General features: G+C 42.2%; 1 protein-coding gene across 6 annotated transcripts in view; it reads right to left on the reverse strand.

Annotated features, from left to right (window-relative positions):
- RBM39 (RNA binding motif protein 39) overlaps window positions 1-16,287 on the reverse strand; it is a 137,933-nt gene that overhangs the window by 51,536 nt on the left and 70,110 nt on the right. For all 6 annotated transcript variants that reach the window (XM_033963389.1, XM_033963393.1, XM_033963391.1 and 3 more), the window contains one exon: window positions 14,263-14,415. In XM_033963389.1, coding sequence (XP_033819280.1) covers window positions 14,263-14,415 — 153 coding nt within the window. The remainder of the gene's footprint in view (window positions 1-14,262; window positions 14,416-16,287) is intronic.

Consider the following 16,287-nt stretch of genomic DNA (forward strand, 5'->3'; position numbering starts at 1 on the left):
GCAAACCCTTTCTCACTTGAGCTCTAAAGTATAAAAAAAACCTGCGACTAGTACCTTAAGGGAGCTAACCGACAATCCATTGTCTATCCCAGCCTATAAAGTCCAGAACCAAGGAAATCTGGGCTCTGAAGAGTTCTATGTCCTCTGGCACGCACCATTGCTAAAACATTTTCTAAGCTTTGGTGTGAAGTTACTACCTTTTCTGTGATTTGTGGCTTTTGTAGTGAAACAAAGAAACATGATGGTAGATAAAGGTCATCCAATCTGCCTATCCCATCTATTTGCTGGTAGAGGAGACAAATGTGTGTCTGGACTAGTCCGGCTAAGGATAAAATAAAGTGTCAGGGTATAATCAATATGAAAAAAGAAATCTTAAATATACAGTATATCTCCCCAAGCAAGCCCTTCCACTATTGAAAGGAAACTGCATATCCATGGGCCCCAACAATCACTTGAAATACCTAGAGTTGAAAGCATCTGAGGACCTTAAACTGTTTTCCCTTTCCTCGGATTCCCATTCCCCCAAGACCTGGCCTCTTAGTTTAAAGCACACAGTGTTGAGAAAATGATTGTTTTCCCTATATCTTATTTCATACCCTGCCAGTGGAAATTCCAGAAATCACATTTAAAAAAAAAGTAGAACATCTTCAGCTACATTTGCAAATGAAGACATGTCAGAATTCCTCAAGCAACTCTTAACTTTATGCAGTTTAAAAGGACTAGGTATGAATATTTTAGGAATTATTATGTAACTTCAGAATATTCTACATGGGACTAAATGGATACAAATTGCACACAATCTCAACTGGGGAACATACCAACACTCCTGTGTTCCTATCTTGCTAATATCTTTTCTAGTAGATAGGTCTGTCATTCTGGACAGTAGGGTATTCTCCCCATGTCCATGAAGAAAGAATACACACCATATTTTCACCTTCTTCTCTGGAGGGCTCTGCTGCCCCCTTCAGTTAGTATCAAAGCAGGCCTTTATCGGAACAGATAATGAGGGGTACGGAAAGACTCCCAAACTACAAATCTGTTCTGCTCTGAAAGTATAACATGTTAAAACATTGTAATTAAACAATCGAAATGTGGAAATAACCATACCAATCAGAAACACTTATGGAACTGAAACATTCCCCCAAAGAATTATAACAATAGATTATTCTTCATACCCTTAAGGTCTGACTGACATAAAAATCTCAGTTTTGACTTCTGACTGAGACAGTACACAGGCAAGAGAAATAACCAACAGGGCAGGGTTCCAGAATGACACACCTATCTACTAGAAAAGATATTAGCAAGGTAAGAACCTAATCTTTATCTAGTGCAACAGGTGTGTTATTCTGGACAATAGAGATGTACAAAAGCAATCCCAGAAATATAGAGCGGGACCTCTGCACCTGCTCGTTAACCCCGAGGACCCAAAGACGATGTCCTCCTGTGTTGCCCCTTCCACTCTGTAGAACTCAGAGAACGTGGACAGAGTTGACCAGGTCGCTGCCTAAAAAACTCTTCAGGCTTAATTGTTCAAGCTTCTGCCCATGAAGAGGCTACGCTTCTTGAGTGCATTTTCAAGGAGAATGGCAATATGCTGATGAGATGGCCATCCATATCCATCTTGAAATGGAGGAATGTTTCCTTCCACACAGGCTGCATCTAGCAGTGCTTTAAAGCAATCCTGCAAGTGTCCTAATAGGAAAATAAAATTTGCCAGAAAAAGTTTTTGGAGAAAGAATTTTCCTGTTTACCTGGAAAGATGTAAGAACACAGCTGGCAGGGACTGTTGTCTGAACCAGCCAGCAGGCCAATGGGCCTGGGGGACTAGAGGTCTCAGTGAAAAGGCATAGTCACATGTTGGAGATTTGGTTTGCCCTTCTTTTGAACTGTGATATTTAGATGGTGATGTGGCTATGAACTGTTTGAATATAATGGCATTTTGAACTAGGTTGTGGAATATAAAATGATGCCTTAAAAGGATTGCTGAACGGAAAAGGTGAACAGCACTTAATTTTTGAGTTTGTTTAAATAAATCCAGTGACTCTTTTGAACATATTCCAGTTTCCTGGTTTTCCTTCCAACCAGCTATTAAAAAAAGGTGCAAGAATCTTGCCTGCGGACCGGGCAAAGCTTTCTCCAGCTCGTAGGGTCAAGTTCGGCCACAGAAAGTTAGATGCAGATCTACCGTGTCTAACCTGACTGGTGAGCACAAATAGATGATCTAACAGTTAGAACTGTTTAGAGACTTCTAGATAACACTCTCTTCAGCTCTCTCAGAATCCTGTCCTTTTTCTTTGACCGTGAAATGCCAAAACGACTTCGGCAAAGAGGACAGAACCATGTGCAAGGACACTCCCACCTCCGTGATCCTGAGGAAGAACTCCCTGCAAAACAGGGCCTGCGGCTCTAAGACTTGACGTAATGGTCATGAGGAAAAGTCTTGACGGTAAGATCCAACTAGGATGCCTCCTGAATAGGTTCATATGAAGCCAAAGGCCTTGCAAACCCACGTTAAGGTTCCATGAAGGAAATAGTTATTTTACCGGTGGTCTGAGTCTCAGTGCCCCCTTGTCTAGATGTGAAGCCAAAGAAGCTTTACATTTACGGGCTCTGAAGCTTGAGAGGCACGCCAATTGGATCCTAAGAGATGCTATAGCTAGGCCTTTGTCGAGATCTGCCTGGAGGAATCCTATCACCACCGAGATTGGAGCACTGAATGGCTCCACCTGCTCCTTTGTGCACCAGTGTTGAAACATCCCCCATGCCTTAGCGAAAGTGGAAACCGTTCAGTCATGCTATAAGACCAAAGCAATTCAGATCTTCTAAGACCACTGAGTTCTTAGATAGAAGATCAGGCTGCACCTGCAGACAGACGCTTGTCCCTCTGAAGATGCACTAGGTCCATGTACCATGACCTGCATGGCCAATCCGGTGCAATGAGGAACACTCTCCCTGGGTGGTTTGCTATTTTGTGAAGTACTTGTCCTATTATAGGCCATGGAGGAAACACATACACGAGTTCGCTCTTTGGCCATTGTTGGACTAGGATGTCTAGGCCTTCACCTCTGAGCTTGGATTTTCGACTGAAGAACCGATCCACCTTCTTATACCTTGCCATAGCCATCAGATTGAAAGTTGGCAGACCCCATCAAAGAATGATGGATTGGAATCCTGCTGAAGATAATATCCACTCTCCCCAGTAATAGGTCTGCCTGCCGAAGTAATCGATCTGGACATTGTCCACTCCTGCTACATGTGCAACAGAAATTGCCTGTAGGTGCAGCTCAGCCCACCGGAACAATAAGTGGGCTTCCAGGCTCAGCTGCAGACTTTTGGTGTCTCCTTGGTGATTGACATAAACCAGCGCTGTAGTACTGTCCAAGAAAACAAGGACCACTTGTCCTTTCAGACTCCTTATCAAAAGAAAACATCAAGGTTCCACAGTAGAGGAGAATCTAAAACAAAGCAAGATGTGGAACCGATGTCCTGGATGAAAATTTATTGACAACCAAAATTTAAAACAATAGTCAATATGGCTGGTGTTGAAGAATAAACTTTCCACACCTGACACAGTCTGTTTTGGCTAAATGTAACCTTCTTCAGGGGTCTTATAAAGATATAGGAAACTAAAAATGGTGTATCAGTAATGAAACGTGAATAAATGTGATATGTGTGAATGTTCAAAAGAGTGAGATGATTGTGAAAATATCTGAAATGAAATAAAAAAGTGAAAGATGAAGTAATTTTGGATGGGTGATGCCAAAGGTGATAATAAACTTTGAAAATAAATTTTGGCGAATGATGAAATGAGTGATGTGGTAGATGCCACAGATTGTATTGTTTTAAATTTTGCTTGTCAAACTTTTCATCCAGAACATCGGTTCTACTTCCAGACTCCTCTCTAGCTTCTGTAATGCCAAATGAATTGTTTGAAGCTCCAGTCTGTTGATGGACCACTTTACTCTGGGAGACCAACCACTGCCCCTGCTACTGGGTATCCACTGCAATGGCCTCCCCAGCTGAGCAAGCTGGCATCTGTTGTAAGTTATCCTGAGGGGCATACCCCGCAATAATGACTGGATGGAGCCATAAACCCACAATGTGGTGGGATTCTGGAGTTCAGAGAGTCGTTTGAAGGGAGCCCTTTTGTGGTGACAACCAAGGCAGCAGTATTCTGGAGAGGGCACATGCGGGCCTTCACCCAAGGGTCAGCAATAGTGGCCACCATGGAGCCCAGCATGAAGATAGTGCCACGCAGTTAGTAAACACACTTAAACAAATAGGGTTGATTAGAGAGATTTTTCAGAATCAATGATTGAAATCTGGAACTGGTAAGTCTCAAATCAGTTCTTTATTGCCAAGTTTGAGCAGGTTTCTGAGATTCTTTTCCTCTCATTTAACAAACACCTACTATGTGGTATAGATAGAAGTCTTTGTGAGTCTTACTGTAACTCCTAAAGAGAGCCAGCAATGAGCTCTAAAAGCACCAAAAGCTTGAACAGTCTGTGCACTGTGGTATCCTTCCCTGGGTGGATGGCCCCCCGACGTTTCCTGTGTACTTCCTCCTGTTTGTGACCCTAAATTGCCCAGCAGGGAAGATTTGACCTTCGACATCAAGGGCATAAAGACTGATCCCTCACCTTCTGAGTCCCTATGAGGAAAGTCCCCAGGATCCTGGACAGCTTCTGCCAGGGACCCTAATGCACCCTTGGAGACCAAAGTACCCTTGTGCGATTGATGGTTTGCTGTCAGAACTCCAATGAGGATCCCAGCTCTCCAAATAGGCTCTCCAAATTAACAAATTCAGGAGAAAAGCCTGTACAAGGCAGCTCAGGATCCCCTTTAAGTAACTCCACCATAAGTCTCTTGGGCTTCACAGCTTAGGTATGCAGCTGGTCAGTGGCTCTGGAAGAGATTTTCTCCCGGGAAACAGGATCCCCCCAAGGTTCTTCAGCCCTACAGACCAAAGAGGCGGCTAAGTCTGACACTCCCACCACCCCTTTACATGCTACGTGGCTCATGCCACAAGGGTGATCCTCTGTCATCCATCCAGTGCAAATCTGGCATGAATTAGGGGTAAGAGAACCTCGGGAATCCATCCCTGCCAGTTTGAGGCAAAACGAGTTGATCTGAATAATTTGCAGATCTTTGAAAAAAAGAAGGGACATAAAGATGGCCGCGGTGGCAGTGTTTTAGCACCAAAAAATGGCTCAAAAATGCCTTAACTAAAAGTTAAAAAAGAAACAAAAAAAATCTATAGGATGTGTCAGAAACCTCCAAACACACTTTTTTTTTCTAGACTCAAATTTCAAGTTTTATTGGACTTTGATGAATCGCTTTCTTTAGTTTTACTAAGCGAGACTCTCAATTTTGCCCAGCGGTTGTAGCAGCCTTACTCACTGTGCCTTAGCTCTAACTTGTAGATGAATCTGAAAGAAGAAACCTTGCCTCAATCAGCCTGTCCTCCAAACACAGAGATCTTTGAGCCACCAGTCAGCCCAACGTTGGACTGATTCTCAACCCCCGCAAAACCAAACGCGTAAAAGAACATAAGAATAGCCTTACTGGGTCAGACCAATGGTCCATTAAGCCCAGTAGCCCGTTCTCAGGTGGCCAATCCAGGTCACTAGTACCTAGCACCCTGAAGAGCCCCCTTCAGATCCTAACAGCCTGCGCTCCGGCTAAACTCCTAGGGATATGGACCCCAAGCTCCTAGGGATACGACCCCAAACTCCATACAGTTTTCTGCATGCTGGCCAAACAGGTCCCCAAGGAATTAACCTGCAGGCTGCAGACCCAAGTCTGCTTCTTCTCCAGGAAGGCAGAGCTTTCCCCCGCACTAGGGAGCTCTGGTGCATCAGGAGTCCCATAAAAACGTGAAACACACCAAAAATAATAAATTAAATATACAGAGCAGATCACAAAGATACCTTCCAACTCGAGAACAGAAGGGAAAAACTGAAGGGGGCAGAGCAGAGTCCTCTGGAGAAGAAGGTGGATTTGAAAACTTGGAGTGAATTCCTTCTACATGACTCACTGGCATGGAGAGAATACCCTACTGTCCAGAATGACACACCTATTGCACTAGAATACCTCATATAGCCCCCTCGCTAACTATTAGCATTTATTGCCTATAAGTTTACCGATTATAGTTTTCATATTAAAGATGTATTAACCTTCAGGAAAACTGTATTCAATAGAAGAGAGTTTTAATTTTTTTAATATGACGACCTTGCAGGAACTTAGAAACAGCATCTTTCAGGTAGCAGAACATTGTTTATGGGAACTCACCGCCCAATGAATTATGAAATTGGAACAGGCATTATCTTCCTGAAAATAATTAGATACTTTTTTTTAAAAATGTGGTATTTCCCTCTAATTAAGCAAAACCGGACTCTGATTAATTGCTATTATTATTGCATGGAATTATAATAGTATCTGGGCATAAGGTTAAATGCTCTGACAGTAAATTTTTTAACTTCTGCCATCTTAGTTTAAGTTTTAATTTGTAAAATAATTATATTAAATGAGCTTTTATATCTACTGGATGATTATGTACATATGTTTTGTAATCTACTAAGAATTTTAAATTGTGCAAAATAGTAATTTTTTTTTTTTAACAAACACTCTGGGAATGATTCAGAGGATGTTTACCTGTTGGAAGGAATGAGATCTATATTAAGACAAATACGACCCACTGGTAGGGTGATTTTTCAGACATACTTCTCCTATAATCTTAAAGAAATAGATAAATTATATACAGATACTTCTTAGAAGTTAAGGAGCTCAAACAGAATCATAAGTAGGGATCTATCACCAACAAAACAAAGTATGAAAGGACTCATTTCAAGGTTTTATTTTCTACTGACCAAACAAACAAAATGTTGGAAGATATGATATGATGAATGATGAGCAGTGCAGTATAGATACTTTAAGCCTACTGGTTAGTACAGTGAGTGGCCCAAGTATCACCCTTCATTGTCCCAGGTACAAAACAATACCTGTATAGAGTTATGTGCTTTGATTGTAACCACAGAAAGTGGTATAACAAAGTTATTCACCTGTAGCGGGTGTTATCTGAGGATAACAGGCAGATATTCTCACATGTGGGTGATGTCATTCATGGAATCTGGCATGGACAGTCAAAAAGTGTCCTGTCACTTTAAAACTTTCGGCACTCTCTGTAGTCATGCGAAAACAGGTATGACTCAGAATTTCAGTGTTCAAGACCACCTCTCCAATATTCCCTGAATTTGAGACTATTTATTCGGAGACCGTATAGTAGAGGCTACAAAAAAGTTTAAATGCCATACAGATTCTATGAACACTCATTTACAAAACTGACTCAATCTCAGCCATCCAGGAGATATTCTAACACCTCCAAATGCTCCACTTATTATTCTAAGCAAAGTTTTTGCCCATCTTTATCATCCACTCATCCATCTACTCAGACAACCCTGGACTAGGAGCTCCTGTCACCAAGAGAACCATTTTCACAGGTGGACTGTATCTTCTTTGCTAGGCTTAGGCTGGGCTGATGCTAGAAGGCTGTGTCACTGCACATAAAAGTTTGAGCCATGGCGACTTCAGTAGCTCATCCACATTTCACTGAGGATATCTGTAAATCAGCCACCTGGTCCTCAATTCGTACGTTCACATCTCACTATTGTTTGGAGAATCATCCAGAAGCGATGGCTGGTTCAGCCAAGCAGTTCTTCAAAATTTATTCTCTACTTAAGACACCAACTTCCCTCCAACCCTCTTTCATCCTGATAGCTAGGGAGTCCCCACATGTGAGAATATTCTGTCTACTTGTCCTAGAATAAAACAAAATTACTCACCTGTAGCAAGCGTTATCTGAAGACAGCAGGCAGATATTCTCACAACCCTCTCACCTCCCCTAGTTGGCTTCTTAGCTCTTTTACTGAATTGATAGTCCCATGAGCTGACATTGGATGGGAAGGCACCTGCATGCAGGTGGAGGTTGAAGAATATTGGCTATGGTCTCTAGAATGGAGTCAAAAGGACTGCTGTTGCTTTGCTTGGTTTTAAGCAGGAGTTTGATGCCTTTGTCTTCTGGGCCGCTTTGAGTAGATGAACGAGTGGATGATAAATATTGGCAAAATTTTTGCTTAGAATAATAAGTGGAGTGTTTGGAGGTGTTAGAATATCTCCTGGATGGTTGAGGCTGAGTTGGTTTAGTATATGAGTGTGTTCATACAATCTGTATGGCATCTAATCTTTTGTGTAGCCTCTACTATAAGGTCTCCAAATAAATAATCTCAAATTCAGAGAATATTGGAGAGGTGGTCTTGAATACTGGAATCAAGATCTGAGATTCTGAGTCATGCCTGCTTTCGCATGCCTACAGAGACCCCACAAGCGCTCAAAACTGTACTCTTTGCCTGACCATGGCAAGGCGTACAGTTAAAATGGGGAGCTGAGGGGAAATGGAGGGAGGGACTTGACCACCCGAGTGTGACACCCCCAAGGTGGTAATGGTCCTGTGGGACCCCAGCTCAGTCCAACCAGAAAATAGGGGCTGATAAAGGCCACTGCCTAACCTTTCCAACAGACCCTGCCAAGGCCTAAATTTAGAAGACTGCACAGGCTTTCCACTCCATCTGCTGGAGACTGAGAACAGGCTGATTTTATGAGGGACTGCACAGTCCACTTGTACTGTAAGAATCCAGTGTGTTCTCAGTCTCCATTTGCTGGCAGAAGAGCGCAATATCCATCCATCTGTGCCGGCCTGGAGGGATGATAAAGAACAAAAATTTAACATGCTTTGCTAATAGCTAAACATGTACACTTTGATGTAGTCATGTACCAATGACATTCCAAACACTCAAGCATTCAATGTCTTCTTGAGGTAGGATACAGACTGTGACGCTGTTTAACTCCTTGCAACAAGGCCTCAAGTTGCACTGGGTCTGTGATGATGCCAATGGCAAAGTCAGTTATCAGTGTAATACCTTGCTTGGCTGTGTCAGCGGAAAAATGAGAAGTGATGGTCCCACAAGCAGACATTGGGCGGGAAGACACTTGCAGGCACGCAGTACGGGCAGCGATGGTACACTTTTTTTAACTGTCCATGCTGGATTTCGTGGATGATGCCACCCACATGTGAGAATATGCTGTTTGCTTGTCCTCAGATAAATATATCAAATCCCATCCCCTTTCCTTAAATGCTCTCTCTGCATTTCTATCATATCTCTATCATAGAAAAAATTTATAAACTGTTATCAGTAGTTATTTCACTCCAATTAATATATCAGATTTATGTTTGGAAGGATGTGGGCTCCCAAGACTATGAGGAGTGTGGTGTAGTGGTTAGAACTACAGCCTCAGCACCCTGAGGTTGTGGGTTCAAACCCCAAGCTGCTTCTTATGACCCTAGGCAAGTCACTTAATCTTCCACTGCCCCAGGTACATTAGACAGACTGTGAGCTTGCTGGGATAGATAGGGAAAATGCTTGAATACCCGATTGTAAACTGATTAATACACCTTGTCCAAGCAGTATATCAAATCTCAATCCCCTTCATATAATGGTGGAACTATACTCTTACATATCCCAAAGTTCATTAACATACAGTAACCTGCCATATAGACATAGCAGCCATGTATTTTTGTGAGATGGTTCAGAATCTGTTTAGGTTTCAGCTTTATCTAATCTACCATCCAGCAATGTAGCAGCTAAATGATTTGCAACAGAACTTTAAAGGGAGAGAATATGGACAAATTGAAAACTGAAAAAAATCATTGCAAGTTGACTTTCAAATATTTGTTGCCAACAAGGTGAATTAAGTTTATAAAGGAAATCTTATTACTCTTTATCATCTGTATTTTCATATTCAATAAAAAAGGATCTCAATAAATTAGTAGTACTTTTAGTGGTGTGTAAATATATGCTACATAACCACATCCTGGAACAGGGGTTAGAAAGCAGGGAAATGCAGCCACACTTAAGTCTGTCAGCGCTGTTCATGTCCTGGAACTCTCTCCAATGAAGAAAAATTAAAAATCTGGCTGGATGTGCTCAGAGCCCCTTCTCAGGAATGAAGCTCCTCAGTCCATTTCCTACTTGGTTAGAAGGACAAAGCGAGAACATAACAGCAGCCACACTGGGTCAGACCAATAGTCCATCTAGTTCAGTATCCCATTTCCAACAGTGGCTAATCCCTGGCAGAAACCTCAATAGTAGCAACATTCCATGCTACTAAATCCAGGGCAAGTAGTGGCTTCCCCCATGTCTGTCTCAATATCAGACTATGGACTTTTCCTCCAGGAACTTGTTCAAACCTCTGGCAACGAGTTTGAAATCTTAACTAGTCTTTGAGTGAAAAAATATTTTCTCCTATTTGTTCTAAAGGTATTTCCATGTAATTTGAGGGTCCCCTAGCCTTAGTAATCTTTGAAAGAATAAAAAATAAAATTGATTCACTTTTACCCATTCTAAACCACTCAGGATTTTGACAAACATTGTTTGAAATATCTGTATGCAAATGCCAGAAGCCCAAGAAATAAGATGGGAGAGTTACAATCAATACTCCCTCTAAGGACTGGCCAGGTGCATGCAATCTTTTCTCATATGAGTGACAAGTTCTAAAAACCAACAATTTTCCAGATCTGCAAGTATTTTTATGAGCGACCCTGTAAAACCTGTGAGCTTCACTCCTAGAATGTATGAGCAACTGCTCACATGCTCAGCTTAGAGGAAACACATTACAATATACTGACTTTATGAAAAGATGGATAAAATAGGCATATTTTGCAGACCTGGTGGAAGGAAGATAACCAATGGGTAAAAATTATAAACACAGTGATAGGGTAGTCTGAATTGGTGGAGGGATAGCATTATACATTAGAGTATCTTGAATCAGACTAAAGATTCTGCAGAACACAACACACCCCCTGGAATCCCTATGGACAGAAATTCCATGTGTGAAGGAGAAAAGGATAGCGATAGGAGTGTACCACTAGGAATTAGGGAAGCTAACAAACTGGGTTAACACAATAATAATGTGTGATTTTAATTACCACCATACCACACCATGTTTTATACTCTGCAAAATTCAACTGGGATGCTATGTGGCTTACAATAAGTTATCAGAAGTTACATTACATTATTGGTTAAGAATTCAAGTAGGTTATAAGTAGCTTATAAGATTGTTTTGGATGTCACTGGGTGAAGAGATACATTTTTAGCATTATTAGATGACGGAGCAGCTTTAATTTTCTAGATTGGTTAAATCAATTGAATCCTAAATGTACTATTTGTGATGACCTTTAATAAGAGACATCAAGGAAATTAATGTTTAAATTTTCATGTCTCTGAATGGCTTGGGTACCACTGTAAACAAACGGATCATAATAGCTTTCATACCTCCAAGTGAGTCAAATTCTCCATTTATGAAGGATTTGTTCCTCATTGAATGACTTTAAATATCTAGCCCATGATTTGAGAAGACGTTTGATGGATAGGGGTTACCCTTTTCTAAGATAAAAGGTTTTCCTGAGAGCAAGACATGCTCAATGGGAGTTGTTACAGTAGCATCAATATGAAAAGGATATTCTAACATGTTTTACTTTATTCTAGCTGTCTATAGATATTGGCATACTATAAGCTTGTTATCAATCTCTAAGGAGCCTCTGGTGATGAGAGGTCTTGTGCCTGCAACACTATGCTTGAAGGAAGAACCTAAGTGATGCAGTGCTGGCCATACAGAGAAAGGTCAGTGTTGAAGGAGCGGGGCTAAGGCTGCCAACATTGGTGGGGAGTGGAATCTAAGCCCTTGAGGCAGAAGAAAAGACAACTGGAATCATCAGTGAGCCTCTTCTCAGCAGTCCCAGAGCTAGGCCCATGGGAGAAATGGTTGCAGCATTCGTGACAGATATTATACAGAAGCAAAGGGCTCAAAATTTGGAACCCTACTTCTGTAAGACAAGAGAATGTACCATATATACTTGAATATAAGTCGAGACCAACCTTTCCCCCCCAAAGGAGGAAAAAAATAAAAAATAAAAAAATGGTTGACTCGAATATAAGTCGGGTGGATTAAGAACATAAGAACATAAGAAGTTGCCTCCGCTGAGGCAGACCATAGGTCCATCCTGCTCAGCGGTCCGCACCCGCGGCGGCCCATCAGGCCCATTGCCTGAGCAATGGTCTATTCCTATCTATACCCCCCAATCCCTTTTTCTTCTAGGAATCTATCCAAACCTTCTTTGAAACCATTTAATGTTTTCTTGTCTACAACAGCCTCTGGAAGCGCGTTCCATGTATCCACCACCCTCTGAGTGAAAAAGAACTTCCTAGCGTTTGTTCTAAACCTGTCCCCTTTCAATTTCTCCGAGTGCCCCCTTGTACTTGTGGCGCCCCTTAATTTGAAAAATCTGCCCCTGTCTATTTTTTCTATGCCCTTCAGGATCTTGAAGGTTTCTATCATGTCTCCTCTAAGTCTTCGCTTCTCCAGGGAGAAAAGTCCCAACTGCTTCAATCTGTCGGTATATGGGAGATTTTCCATTCCCTTTATCAGTTTGGTTGCTCTTCTTTGTACTCCCTCAAGTACCGCCATGTCTTTCTTGAGGTACGGCGACCAGTACTGGACACAGTACTCCAGATGCGGCCGTACCATTGCACGATACAGCGGCATGATGACTTCCTTTGTCCTGGTCGTAATACCCTTCTTAATGATACCCAGCATTCTGTTTGCTTTCCTAGAGGCTGTGGCGCATTGCGCCGATGCCTTCAGTGTTGCGTCTACCATCACTCCCAGGTCTCTCTCCAGGTTACTAACCCCTAGTGGTGTTCCCCCCATTTTGTATGTGAACATCGGGTTCTTTTTCCCCACGTGCATGACCTTGCATTTCCCCACGTTGAAGCTCATCTGCCACTTTTCGGCCCACTTTTCCAGCTGCGTTAGATCCTTTTGGAGATCCTCGCAGTCTTCCTTGGTTTGAGCCCTGCTGTATAGTTTGGTGTCATCTGCAAATTTAATATTCAAGTGTCCTGCCCCATCAGGCTCTGCACCCAGGCCCTTCCTTCCTCCCCTCCCCTGTCAGGCTCTGCACCCTTCCATCCTCCCCGCTCCCATCAGGCATTGCACCAGCCCCCTTCCTTCCTTCCCCCCCTTCCCTGTCAGACTCTGCACCCAGCACCCTTCCTTCCTTTCCCCATAAAACTCTGCACCCTCTCTCCAAGGCTCTGTCCCCACCTCCCCCAGCCTCATACAGTACCTCATCTTGGTATACTTACTGGCTCCCGTGAATTTAGAATTCGCTGGAGTCAGTAAGAATGCCTCTCAGTACCAAGCAGAGGCACCAAATCGTGCTTCTGCTCATGTCGCTCAGCGGCCGAAGGAACTCGTGGTAGCCGGTTAGCAGCAGGGCAGGAACTTGGAAAGTTTGCTCCTGCCCGCTGCACCTTCACTGCGGATCGCCAAGATGAGGTACCGTATGAGGCTAGGATAGAGAGGGAGGCGGGGCAGAGCCTGGCGGTGGCAGCCTTAAAAAAAAGTTCTGGGAGGGGGCATTGACCCAAATGTAAACCGGGACCCCCATTTTTGGGCCCCAAAATCCCAGTTTATATTCGAGTATATACGGTAAGCATGATGTATCTTTCTCCTTTTGCTTTAAACAAAATGATTCTTTTAAAGCCTGGGGAAAGCAAATGGCAAGACAGATAAAAACGGAGGTGCTTTTCTCCTGAGCACGCCCAACCAAGTTTTAAACTTTTCTTCACAGGAGAGCGCTCTGGTACATTGGCAATATCGGTTGACGTCACCATGATGTATGCCTCTGTTCCCAAATTACTGCTGGAGAAAAGTTGAGCTATCAATTTGCTAAAATTGCCTTTATTAAAAAAAATAAATAAATAAAAGACATGCACAGATTTATTCACACCTCATATCAGGTACAGACGTGTGCAAGTATAATTTGTGCACTCCTCCGGATGGCTCCAAAAGGCTATTTTATTAAGGCACATAGGCGGTTTATGAAAATGTTTATAGTGTGCCGATAAATTTTAAAAAAAACCAACTCCCCCCACTACGAAATGACTAGGTTAAATCAGAATACTCCCTCAAATCTACTACATTGCTGTGGCATTCCAAGGCCTTGATTTTTCATTTTAAAAGGAAAAATAAAAAGCCAGAAAACTTTACACACTTGTTTTAGTAACTTAAAGAAATGAAGGATTAACAAAGGAGAAAACCCAAGCTTCTAAAATATAATAATATAAAGGTAATGAAATTTCTTACCTGAGAAGCTTGTACTATGATTGGAACACCCAAGACTCTCTGTCCAGTTAACCCTATTGCTAGGGGCACTGAACTAACATCCACAAACTCTACATAAGCAATTCCCTTAGAACGTCTGGAATTTCTATCAGAAATCATTCTCACATCTCGAACCTTGAAAAGAGAGAGAGAGAGAAAATAAAAAGTGAGTCAAGTAAAAATCTGAAGCAAACAATAATGAAAGAAATGTTTCCCACCTCTAGATACTAAAAAGCATTTTCTGCACACTTCTATACCAGGAGTTGGCAAGCTTATCTACATATTGCAGTATCTCTTTGTAAACTGTTGGTTACTGAAAGGTGTAAGTGGGATTTCTACCACCCTTGGTGGCATACAATGAAGATTCTGCCTCGGTTGCCCTGTATCACAAACATTTTCTAAACTTGTGGTCCATCTACAGACACAGTAGTAGTATGGAGCCTGGTTTCAGTAACCCAAAGGAGAGAAATCCAGATATAATACACCAAATCCAATTAACCTCTCACTGAAAATCCACATTTTTGAGATCAACAAAATTTTGAGTCTTCAGAACAAATATTTCAAAAGTAAAATTTTATTCCTCATCAGTCCTTTTCTATTTTATTTCTCAACAACCAATATTTATATTTACTTTATATTCTCAATTTCCATCCACTTAAGAATAATATATACAGTACATAGCTTAAATGTGTATTCGATGTCCAAAATCATGACTTCCGAGTTTTCAAACTGCCAGTATAGTGTCATCAAGACAAGCTTTGGACACAGTATTACATATATAACTATTTTTGTTGAGAAAAATAGAAGAGGACCATCTATAATAGAAACTTAGGGCTTTTCTGGGAATATCCAGTAGACAAATACAGAGTAATTAGATCTTACCTGCTAATTTTCTTTAAGTCCTTCCAGACTGGCACAGATCCTGGAGATGAAGCTCTGCCCATGACATCAGTAGGGCTGCCTCTTGGAGCCCTCCAGAATATGGCTGTCACATTGTCTGACAGGATCTGGACTGTCTGTCCCTGTGGACTACCTTGAAAGGCCAGCAATGCCATATGAATTACTCTGGTTTATAGTCAGTTGATTGACCAATCAGCCTTCTCAGACATCCAGAGGCTCTGTGCCACTCGACCCGTGTACACGGACAGGGACTGGGGGGGGGGGGAATCTAGAGTCACCCTCTTTGAGAGGTTGTGTGGATCCAACCACCAACAGAGAATATGCCAGGCATTCCCCCCTCCCCCACCCCGAGGATAAGAAGAATCTCCAAGGAATGGAACTAAGGAGACTATCTCAAAAGCAGCGCATCCTGCAATAGCATCATATGAACCTGAGCCCACCGCACCACCTCCAGAGTTGCAGCCATTGAACACAGACAGCAATGTGAGGTGAATGTATGAACCGGGGACCATGTAGCAGCTTTGCAGATTTCATCAATAAGGGTAGATAGAAGGAAAGCTACTGAAGCTGCCATAGCTCTAACTTTATGGGCTATGACACAACTCTCCAGTTGCAGTCCAGCCTGAGCGTAACAGAATGATATGTAGGAAGCTGCCCAGTTGGAAATTTTTCTTTTGGAAATACATTGCCCCAACTTGTTAGGATCATAGGAGACAAAAAGTTGAGGAGATGATCTATGTGGCTTTGTTCTGTCGAGATAGTAGGCCAAAGATCTCTTGCAATCCAGAGTATGAAGAGCTGCTTCTCCTGAGTAAGAATGAGGCTTAGGAAAGAATACTGGAAGCACAATTGATTGAGAGATGAAATTCTGTGACAATTTTCGGCAAAAACTTTGGATGTGTGCGAAGGACCACTTTGTCATGGTGGAACACTGTGAATAGTGGGTCTGCCACTAATGCTTGAAGTTCACTTACTCTTCTGGCAGAAGTAAATGAAATAAGAAAAACCACCTTTCAGTTAAGATACTTGAGAGGAGCCGTAGACATTGGTTCAAATGGAGGCTTCATCAACTGAGCAAGAACTACATGAAGGTCACAGATTATTGGA

This window comes from Geotrypetes seraphini, chromosome 11, assembly GCF_902459505.1.
Source record: "Geotrypetes seraphini chromosome 11, aGeoSer1.1, whole genome shotgun sequence".
NCBI lineage: Eukaryota > Metazoa > Chordata > Amphibia > Gymnophiona > Dermophiidae > Geotrypetes > Geotrypetes seraphini.